At 47.0% G+C, this 11,599-nt stretch overlaps 1 protein-coding gene and 1 long non-coding RNA gene across 2 annotated transcripts; one reads left to right on the forward strand and one right to left on the reverse strand.

Moving 5' to 3' along the window:
* Positions 1-3,292: 3,292 nt before the first annotated feature.
* Positions 3,293-4,234, reverse strand: LOC124244170 (uncharacterized). Its single transcript, XR_006889904.1, has 3 exons — positions 4,122-4,234; positions 3,572-3,701; positions 3,293-3,333 (listed from the first exon to the last, which is right to left on the reverse strand). It is a non-coding gene; the product is annotated as an uncharacterized LOC124244170 (long non-coding RNA).
* Positions 4,235-7,397: 3,163 nt separating this feature from the next.
* Positions 7,398-9,065, forward strand: CCT8L2 (chaperonin containing TCP1 subunit 8 like 2). Its single transcript, XM_046668991.1, has one exon. It carries the CDS (start codon positions 7,398-7,400, stop codon positions 9,063-9,065), a length of 1,668 nt encoding a protein of 555 aa, XP_046524947.1.
* Positions 9,066-11,599: the final 2,534 nt, after the last annotated feature.

The raw sequence follows: 11,599 nt of genomic DNA on the forward strand, positions 1-11,599 counted from the left end.
CCTCCCCCGTGCGGGCCGCGTCAGGCCGGGCGGCGGCGGCGAAGTTTTGACAGCTGCTCCAGTTGTTGTTGTGGGTTCCGGGCTGCGCGAGCGCCGGCCCCTCCGCCCGCGCCGCCCTCGGGTAGGGGAGGAGGAAGTTTTGCGGGTGTGCGTGTACCACACACAGACACACACACGAGCGTGGCCGTCGCGCGAGGGCCGCGCCGGGTCTGCCGCGGGCGCCCCGCACCACAGACCTCACGAGCTCGCCGCCGTCTCGCCCACACACGGCCGCCCGACGCCCCCGCCCCCTCCCCCACCCGCCGGCCCCGCCGCCCCCCGCGCGCCACCCCTGCCACTCACGGGGCTCGCTCCGCGCATGCGCCGCCCGCGGCCGCGCCGCCGCCGCTGACCTCACCGCCCCTCCCCCGCCCCCGCTCCCTCCTCCTCTGACGCGGCGGCCGGGCCGCGCCGCGACTCCGGCTCGGGCTCGGGCTCCGGCTCGGGAGAGCGCCAAGCTGCGGAGGACGGAATCCGGGATCGGGGTCCAGGGACTCCGCGGAGGGAGAGGGAGGAAGAGGAGGGCCGCGTCCGCGCTCCAGACGCGCTGGGTCTCCCGGGACGCTCCGGCGGGGGTCGAGCGCAGGCCGCCCCCGGCGCGCCCTCGGCGGGTCCCCACGCCCGCCCCCCGGGGTGGACGGAGCCGGAGGACTTCCCCAGGCTGCGAGCAGTGTGCTTTCGATTTCCTGCGTGTCTATAGGGAGAAAGAAATGGAGTGCAACTTCGTTATAATCCAATTCCAGCGAGAGTTTCGGTGTTACAACGTCATTTAAAAAATGATCCAGAGGGGACTTAGCAAGCTGTCAGACAAAAAGAACCATGACATTTTGGGGAAGAAACGCTGAAAGACATAATAAACCAATAAAAACCCAACCACTTGATTTTAACGTTCAGTGTGTTGTGATGAAGAAACAAAAACTGAAGTACTTCTAAGCCACCCCTTAGAATACGTAAAAATGCGATGAGAAAAATGAGGCTAGAATCAGAAATCTGAAATAGGCACTTTCTCAGGAAGAACAGTGACAACCGTGGAATTCTGGGTTTCGTATTCCAATAGACGAGGTGCTCTCCTGTGCTTCCCTTTCCATCCACTATTGATTAGTGTACGGGAGTGAAAACATTATAGATTTGAATTGGAGGAGAGTCTTAAGACCTCTCGACCATTTGCAAAAAGATTAGGATAAACTATCATTTAATAAGCAAATGTTCTAGGCCAGGCACACTAGGCACCTTCTGATTATGATTTTTTTTTCAATGTTTACAACACAATTTTAGTATAAGGTAAAAAAAAAAAAAATGCAGGTTTTTCCAGCTATGTTGTTCACCTTCCCTTCCTTCCAACAACCAGAATATAAACTTTGAATTGTGTTTCCTATTTGGGCAAAATGCACACAGTTTGATTTCCAGAGCCTATTCTGACTTAAAGCATAGTTTTTTGAAATGGCTGAAATGAGAACTATAATAAGACAGTCATTTGAATTCCTTCAGGGTTTAATCCCTGCCGGCTCTTTCAAGTTGACTATATTTCCAGCCATGGGAATTTTCAGATTGCACAGAAGCTGGCTTGGTAAATACAAACTGTAGATTAAAAGTGTATGACTATTATACACAGAAATAAAATATATACATGACTAATGATAAATTTATGAAGTGGTATATTTAAGTTTATTATTACTCACCCTTTCATTTTTTCTGCACTTTACACTTTAAATAAAATACACTTTCAAAAGTTGGATTATTGATCCAAATGTTTATCTGTGTTCGGTACTGAAATTAGAATAGTCATTTCCAACTGTGACTTTCATATGCACAAAATTATATATCAGGATAATTTCCTTCAGTATACTTCTTCAGCACTTGGGAGAATTTAAAGTGTCAGTATGTGCAAATTGCAAGTCACTCCTGCTGAAGAGAAGTCTTTAAAGGAAACAACTGGGGACTGAGAACAGAAAAGCGGGTAGAATGAATGGAAGGGTAGAAATAGAGGTTTATGCAGTGATGCATACAAGACACAAGGTGATGAAGGTGAGGATGCCCAACCTTAAATCTCCATTCCTTTGGCTACTGAGAGCAGACAAGTAGATGGGATCTGTTTTAAAAGGATTGATAGGCTCATCGGCATGAAGTTATCATAGGCAGGGCAAATAAAATATAACCCAGGATGCAGAGGAAGTAGTTAAGGAATACTTATTCAAAATAAAAAAGGGTTTTCACATCTCCGTTATCCAAATCTCACAGCGCTGAGTCCACAATGGATCCGAACTGGTGAACCCCAGGCTGCGGAGAAGCGGAACATGCGAACTTAACCGCTGCACCACTGGGCAGGCCCCCATAGTGGTATATTCTAGTTGTAGGTCCTTCTAGCTGTGCCATGTGGGGTGCCACCTCAGTGTGGCCTGACCAGCAGTGCCATGTCCGGGCCTGGGATGTGAACCGGCGAGACCCTGGGCCGCCCAAGCCCCCTGGGCCATGGAGCTGGCCCCAGAAGTACACACGTTACATAGGTATTTTTAAAATATGGTAGCTATGTACCAAAGTATAAACAGCAATCATCTCTGAAGGGCTGGATTACAAGGGACTTTCACTTTCTATATTACATTCTCCTATAGTATTTGAATTAGAGCACATGTAGTATAATCAAAAATATATATTAAATATTTTAAAATGTGGGTAGGGGGTGAGGGTTGCTGTCTACCACAAAGAAAAAGCAACGTTTCATGAAACTAAGCAAAGGAGTCTCAAAGAGCCTAGCAAACAAGTGGCAGTGAGTAAAAATTCATCGTCCAATACCCATTCTTCCTAATGAAGGCCTGTAATGTCATCGATGTGGTCTTTATTTAGAGGGTGTCTCTATTGCTTTGTTTTAGTGAGTGTAAAAATATTTTTAAGGCTCTCCCATAGGTTCACTAAGTGTTGTCCCTCTCTTTTTGTTTTTCCATAAAGTCTTAAATTCCTTAAGGTTTTTTAGGAACCAAATTTCTACAGTTGGAAAAGGACCACTGAAAACATAAATTCTGGATCGTATAATTTTTGTGTTCATATTTTTACTATTAAAGTTACACTTTAAAAAGTTACAGTCATAGGCTAGCATTTTTTGTCCTTTATTTTTCAGTAGGAAAAAATTTTTAAAGAATTTCAATCATTTAAAATTAGTTCAGGAGCTGGCCCCGTGGCCGAGTGGTTAAGTTCACGCGCTCCGCTGCAGGCGGCCCAGTGTTTCGTTGGTTCAAATCCTGGGCGCGGACATGGCACTGCTCATCAAGCCACACTGAGGCAGCGTTCCACGTGCCACAACTAGAAGGACCAACAACGAAGAATATACAACTGTGTACCAGGGGGCTTTGGGGAGAAAAAGGAAAAAATAAAATCTTAAAAAAAATAAAATAAAATTAGTTCATATTTAGTCTATAGTGCATTTTTAGCTTTAAAAATTCATATTGCTTTACATGTTATTTCAGTAGTGTATACGGTGTACCTGTGTGATAGAGGAATTAAAGGAAAAAACTAAGAAGGAAATAAACAGAACAATCACCTTCAAAAACAACTTGTGTGTAAGAGCAGGAGGCAGCTCCGTTTACACAGATAGCATCTTGCCCTCCGGGGGTCTATACTTTCAGCGTGGCACTACTTAACAAGATAAACACGAAAAGGGCAACAGGCAACTGAAAAACAAACATGGAAAAACGTACAAATAGAAAGATTAAATATTTACATCCATTATGTACAAGACCATAGTTTTAAAAGAAATGCATCTGGGGATCTGGGTGGAAGGGCAGGAGTGGGAGAAGTCCACAGACAGCTATGTCTATTCAGAAGAGGCATGGAAAATATTCTGCCAGAAGTGTTATAAATACCTAAAAATTCTCTTTCTCCCTCTCTCCCTCCCCACCTCTCCCTTCCTCCCCCCTTCCTCCCTCCCTCCGTCTCTCATTCTCTCCCTCTCTCACAAACACACACACACACACTCTCTTAGGTTCCTCTCCTTCATTCACGTGCAGGACTACTGTTTTAGATCCCTAGGGCTGCCACAGCAAACTGCCACACACTGGGGGGCTTCAAACAACAGAAATTTATTGTCTCACAGTTCCGGTAGCGACCAGTCCACGATCAAGGTGTCAGCAGGGCTGCTTCCTTGTGGCAAGCTCTGAGGAACAACCTATTCCTGGCCTCTCTCAGCTTCCGGGGGTTGCCCACATTCCTGGGCGTTCCTTGGCTTGTAGATACATCCCTCCAATCTCGGCCTCCGTCATCACATGGCCGTCTTCCCTGTGTGTCTGTGTCCTCACATGATGTTCTCTGTGTGTCTCTTCTTTTCTGGTGAGGACATCAGTTATATTGGATGAAGGATCCACCCTACCCCAGTGTGACCTCATCTTAATTAATTACATCTGCAACAATCCTATTTCCAAATCAGCTCACATTCTGAGGTTCCAGGAAGGCTGTGAATGCTGGGGGGACAGTGTTCAACCCAACATAACTACCACCAGCCTCTAGGAATGCCTACCCATTTCAACAGATCACAATGTGTACTGTTAGCAAATTGTATATAATGGGTAACCGCATGCAAACTCTTCTTGGCACAAAAATTTATTTACATTTATTTCACATCTAATCAATTTATCTGAAGGATAAATAAAATCAAAGTGAATTTAACAATGACGGTGTCCACACAGTAAAAAGTAAAACTGAGTTTAGTAGTTCCTTGGTTAGTTTGATCTATGTAAAGGTAGATCAAAAAATTTCAGTCTCAAATGGACTGTGTGGGGCCTGTTTTATGAGAGTGACTGTCTTTAGGGGTCGAAGACAATGATCAGATCCTCACTTTCCCCTGTACTGCATGATCAAACAGGTGAGGATTTCACAACTTGAAATGATACACTTTTACAATGGAAATGGAACTTACAGTCCCATCCATCGCCCCTCAGGTTGAAGTCTAAATTCCTTGGCATGGCTCACCAGGTCTGGGAGAGCCCCTGCCACCGTTCAGACAAAATGCTCCTCTGCTGCCCTCCCTGCTTCCCTTCCTCCTCCCCAGGAGCTCCAGCCTTCAGAACTACCTTTGGCGGACCACAAAATTGACAGGGCTCTCAGAATCCCCCTTCTCTTTTCACCTGGCCATTTACTACTTTTTTTTCTTCAGCTCTCACTTTAGACTTCACTTCCATGCCTGACCACCGCTCTCTCCATGATGACGGTTATGTGTCCCCCTGGATGCTGCTACAACACCTGTGCTTTCCCCATCACAGCTCTCATGGCCTGTAATGAACTGCTGGTTAGTTGTCTGTATCCCACACTAAGCTCAGTGGAGACAGCGACTGCTGTCTACCTTATTCACCCTTTACCCCTATTATTCAGCAGCAGCTCAAAAAACAGTTGTGGAATAATGAAATAAAGGGAAAACCTATGTTAGGTGTAAGAAAAAGAACTAAGATGATCCTCTACAGGAGTGTTTATTTTTATTTTTTAAAAGAAACTGTATCTTTATAGGCAATGTATACATTCATACTTTGCTACAGTTTATGTTGGTCGTTACATTTGCCATTTCAATAAAGAAACAGGCAAGTCATCTTTGCCCCCTATAAGCAAACATTTGCCATGTGACACTCTTCTCTGTGTTAGTAGCTTTCAGAAGCCTGGGCGTGGATGGAGGATCACACCTGTTTCTAATGGAGTCTCCAAAATCAAAAGAGGTCAAAATAGTTGTCCACAGTCTTCAGACAAAATAATATGTCCTTAGAAATGTCTCAGCCCAGATAATGTTGAGGGGAAATGATTACAGAATAGCATATACAATATATATCATACAATCTGCTTACGTAAAACTGTGTAAATCTACAATTATCTATGTATGCATAGATGTGTAAAGTAACAATGTTCATCAACACATAAACAATGATTCTCTCTGGGCTGGGATTCCAAGTGACATTTACTTTCTTTGTATTTTTCTTGTTAACTTTTATAATAAATAGCTATCATTTTTACAAAAGCAATCAAGTTGTTGTTCAAAGGCTTTTTCTCCAAAATCATCTCCTTTTTAGCCTTAATTATATTTAACTTTCACTGCGATATTTTTTTCCTTTTCCTTCTTGCTATCATCTTGTCTGTGGAAATATTAAAACAATACCCACCATACTATCATGACTCCTAACTGGTGTAATCAGTTTCAGAGTTCCATTTCTTTTCTTAGGGACACCTGCCATTAAACAAGGTAAAAAGGGTTTTTCCAAATGAAAATGACTGTCTTTTCCCTAATCTTAGCAGATGCAGTCAGTTGGGTTCATTTGGTACATTCCCTCTCTAGTCTCTGTATTCTTGTCATCTTTGTATCCCCATCAAAATGAACATAGTGGGCGCTCAATAAATATTTGTTAAACTGAAAAAGACGCAGCTGGGACTCCAATAGCCTGCAGTGAGGAAAGAAGGGAGCAAGGAAGGGAGGGAAGGAGGAAGAATGGAAGGAAGGAACTTCAATTCTAAGGAGTGAGGGTAAGGGAGGGAGGACACCAACTGCATTCACTTTGGTTTTCCACCTTCCTGGCCACTGGGAGGCTGCTCACTTTCACGCTCTGCATCCGTTTCTATTAGTCTGTCTGTAGGGGGTCAGCATTCTTCCCTCCCTTGTCTCGACCTACCTTTTCCAACTCAGTGACATCACAGTCATTGGCAGCAGTTGTTGCACACCGTGCAGCCTTGCACACCTGCAACCTGAAAGACACACAGACCAGTAGACACATAAGGAGCCTGATGAACAGCACAAACGGATAAGGTGGCGCAAGAGGCAAAGGCAGAGAGATAACAAAACATGGCTAGTATTACAGTGCCGCACAAGAAAATGAGACAAAATAAAGCACAGACATCATGTTTCTGTTTCCCTCTCGGAAACAAACAACAGAGGAGCCACAGCTTCATGGGGAATTTGAAGCAGCAGGTGTTTTCTCCGGATTTCCTCTTCACTGTTTCCAACGTTTGAGGGAAACTCTGCGGCCTGGCACACACGTGTGTCCCTCAGCTGCTGGACAACCAGGCCTGACTTCTGTCTGCCCCGGGCCTCCCAGACACCACCCTTCTGTGACCTCATTACCTGCCCCCAGTTCCACGTGCCACTCTGTGACTTCATCAAGATAAGATGTTTCAGCTACAAGCTTCCAAGGCCACAGGAGCCGGCTTCCTTTACAAACCATTTCGGGGCTGGTTTGGTCCTGAGCTCTCAGCAGAACATCGTTGCCCCCAGCCCAGAGCACCTGCTTCACCAGATACCAACTGATGGCCGTTTGGCTCCTCCTTCCACAGACCCCCTGAGCATTTTCAAAGAGTCCCCTGCGCCCCTGCGGCCCTGGTGGTGCCTCTCTCCGTGAGCCATGGGCAGCAGAGCCCCTTCGGCGACCGGGCTGCCCGAGCGGCTGGAGCCCGGCCCGGGGCAGCGCCCGAGGAGTCCAGGAGCCGAGGAGCAGCACGTGCTCAGCAGCGTGGCCGCGGCGCAGGCCCTGGCCAGAGTCATCCGGCCCTGCTACGGCCCCCACGGGCGGCAGAAGCTCCTGGTGACCGCCCGAGGAGACACCGTGGTCACGGGGTACGCCGCGGCCATCCTCCGGGCCCTGGAGCTGGAGCACCCGGCCGCCCGGCTGCTGCGGGAAGCCGCGCAAACGCAGGCGGAGCAGAGCGGCGACGGCGCGGCATGCGTGGTCCTGCTGGCCTCGGCGCTGCTGGAGCGGGCCGAGCGGCTGCTGCGGGCCGGCCTGCCGCGCTCGCAGCTCCGGGAGGCCTACGCCGCCGCCGCCGCGGAGACGCTGGCCCAGCTGCCTGGCCTGGCCGTCCGCTCTCTGGGGCCGTTGGAAAACCCGTTTTGGGCCCTCTATTCGGCGATAAATACCCACACTCCGTGCCAGACGTCCTGCTTGACCAAGCTGGTGGCCCAGGCCTGCTGGGCGGCCAGGGAGCTGGACGGCAGCTTCCAGCCCGAGCGCGTGGGCGTGTGCGCGCTGCCCGGAGGAAGGCTGGAGGACTCGTGCCTGCTCCCGGGGCTGGCCGTGGCCGGCAAGGCCTGCGGGAAGGTGACCGCGGTGCCGAGAGGCGCCAGGGTGGCTCTCTTCGCTTGCGCCTTCGGTCCTGCCAGTCCAAGTGCACCGGCAACTGCCCGTCTCTGCAGTCCTGACGACCTAACTCAGTTCAGGGAAGGCAGCGAGAAATTGATGGAAAAGCAGGTGGGCCAGCTGGCGAGCGCGGATATTAACGTGGCGGTGGTATGGGGGGAAGTCGAGGAGAATACCCTACCACAGGCTGATAAGCATGGCATCATGGTGATTCAAGCGAAGTCCCGGCGGGAGATGGTTTACCTGAGTGAAGTACTGGGCACACCTTTGATGCCTTATCTGCTTCCTCCCCTGAAGCCAGGGAAGTGCCACAGGGTGTACCGGCAGGAGCTGGGAGAAGGTTTGGCTGCGGTTTTTGAATGGGAGTGTCTAGGCACCCCTGCCCTCACCTTGGTCCTCAGGGGGCCCACGACTGAGGGGCTGCGTGGTGCAGAGCAGGCTGCCTACCATGGGATTGATGCCTATTTCCAGTTGTGTCAGGATCCCAGGCTGCTTCCAGGAGCTGGGGCCACAGAGATGGCTCTGGTGAAAATACTCTCAGATAAAGGAAGGAAATTGGAAGGGCCTAGGGGTCCTGCATTCCTAGCATTTGCCCATGCTCTGAGGTCTCTTCCCGAAACCTTGGCAGAGAACGCAGGCTTAGCTGTCTCAGAAGTGATGGCAGAAATGCATGGAGCTCACCAAGCTGGGAACTTCCTCACAGGAGTGGGAACCGAAGGGATAATTAATGTGGTCGAGGAGGAGGTGTGGGACACCCTAACAGCCAAAGCCCAAGGACTCCGAGCCGCGGCTGATGTGGCACTGCAGCTCCTGACCATAGATGAAATTATCGTGGCCAAGAAAAGTCCCAAAATTCAAGAGGACCTGAGTCCCTATCCTAAGAAGGCAAAGGAACATCCATCTCCTGTGAGAAAACAAAGTCCTCGGAAAAAATAAGAAGCAACATCCTCAATAAAATGGGGATTGCCACGGAGGGCACGAACACCCCAAAAATGAATGTTTGCCTTAGTGATTCCCTCCATTTTTGGTACTGAGTCCGTTTCTTCTGATAAAAACAACGTAAAGGACTGTATGATAACAGTCCTATTCATTGCTTTATTTCCTTTGAGATTCTTGGCTTTTGTTGTTTGCTGTTTCTCTCCATCAGATTCTGTTCCTTTCCTCCAATAAGAGCAGGATTCAATTCTATTGAAGATTTTTAAATTGAGTACTTGCGCTTTGGGGATGCGGAAAACAGTGCGGGAATCTCTTCCCAACTCTTTGAGTATTCCTCGCATGATATTCTAATATATGTGAATTTCTGTCTTGATCTCACTTTAGCAATCTGAAACATTTCAGTTTCCACTTGCAGGAGTGGCCACTCCTTCCTGTTGTGATTATTTAGAAAAAGAAGGGAATAATATTTTAAGGCAAAAAAAGAAGGAAGGAAAATGAGCTGGCAGGCAGGCAGAAATATAATTTTTTTTAAAAAGTATCCTTGGCATAGATAACAACACACACCTGAGAACTGCCCTAAGGCGGTTGTGTAGGTAAAGAGAGCTGGGGAGCACCCGGCACCAAGATATTCCAGGTGGGGCTCCAATTATGACTGGATACCCTGGGCATGAACAAGGGTGGTTGAGCAGAGCTGGAAGCAGAGCAGCACACCTTACCCAAAGTCTTTTCCACTTTATCCACCCAAATTACTTTGCCTCTGGGAAAAGAGTGGAACCTAGGGGAGAATCTGGGAGACAGGAAGCTGCAATCTCTTAGAGTCAAAACAAAAAATTTTAAACATTTGGAGAGAGAATCAGACTCAAGAAACAAATGTCTTATAGTGGGCATAGTATCTGCAACAAAGCAAAACAAATTTGCAAAAACTCTTTTGAAACTCAGAAGAAGTGAATCATGAAATGCTGTTAGCAAACCAAGGAGAGCAAATGGAAACATATAGAACCATACTCACGAGTACTAATTTAAGATTTATCAAACACCCTGGAGGTGTCTTTCCTTGTTTTGTCTTCATCGTTATATTTTAGTGACTATAACTAAGTGCTTTCATATTTCTCTCCTGCCCTCAAGTTCCCTATTGTTCTCGCAGTCTCAAATTTCATAGCAATAGTGATGATGATAGAAACAGTCAACTTTATAAAGTAGTTCAAAAGCACTTTATATACATTTTATTTAACCATCAAAACAAACTTATAAGAAGCTTGATTATCTCTCAGTTGCAGGAGACAGCTGAGCTTCAGAAAAACTGAGTAATTGGCCAAAGTTACATAGTAAATAGAAGAGAAAAACCCATTCTCTTATTCGTTGTTTTATTGCCCCATCATAAATTCCTCTGTTGTGATGTTTTCAGAGATATGATTATGAAGAAAGTATGTCTTAAAATGGCCCTTTGAAAATTTACAATTAGTGTTTTTTAAATTAGACAAAAAGCCATGTTTATTTTGTGAAAAAAAATAATAAAGATGGTTCCTGCTCACAGAGAATATTTTAGTTATAGATTCAAGATATTCGTAGGCCAAATAATGTAACACAGTATATTTTAAATGTCCTAAATGCATAAGGGATTTTTTTGTAATTTATTTGAGGAGAAAACATATTGTAACATTTCATTACCATCTCCTTTTCCCCTAGACAGGCAGATGCACACAGAAAATTGTATATATGTAAATGCAAGTTAAAATGATTAAGGACAGTCTTACAAGGGACAAAGAAAGGTATGGCAGAGACAGTTTTTTTTTTGAGGAAGATTAGCCCTGAGCTAACATCTGCTGCCAACCCTCCACTTTTTGCTGAGGAAGACTGGCCCTGAGCTAACATCCATGCCCATCTTCTTCTACTTTATGTGTGGGACGCCTGCCACAGCACGGCTTGCCAAGTGGCGCCATGTCCGCACCCAGGATCCGGGCAGGGGAATCCTGATCCCGGCCCCCGAAGTGGAACGTGTGTACTTAACTGCTGCACCACCAGGCCAGCCCCTGCAGACACAGTTTTAACTTGCCTATGCTGATGGCTTTAAAAGTAAAGACACCTGACCCACACGACACGGAAGACACAGAGGATTCAGGCATCTTAGGAGATTTGCTGGGGAGGTTCTGGAGCTTGGGTGCTGAGACTCCCTGAATGTCCCTACTTGGTTCCCATCTGTCCTGAGACTGGTTGGTCAGTTCTTCAATGCTGTGAACTGCCAAGTATCCTTCAAATAAACCTCCTTGAGTGAGCCAGAGCTGTAATCCAAGGAGCATTAGCTGCTCCAGAAGGAAAGGAAATGTCACACAACAGTTGAAGAGACTACCATGGGGCATCTAGCATACAGGGCTTAGGGAAGAGAACCAGCGTGGAGAGTTCATTTTAAGCTGAAAGTGTTTGGCTATTCAATTCCTTCTAGCATCCATTGAGGATCATCTCCTCTTCTACAGCCTTCCTTCTAAGCTCTTGCTACTTAAAGTGTGATCCATGCACCAGCAGCATCGCAGCATTCA

This window comes from Equus quagga, chromosome 8 (assembly GCF_021613505.1).
Source record: "Equus quagga isolate Etosha38 chromosome 8, UCLA_HA_Equagga_1.0, whole genome shotgun sequence".
In the NCBI taxonomy this organism is placed as follows: domain Eukaryota; kingdom Metazoa; phylum Chordata; class Mammalia; order Perissodactyla; family Equidae; genus Equus; species Equus quagga.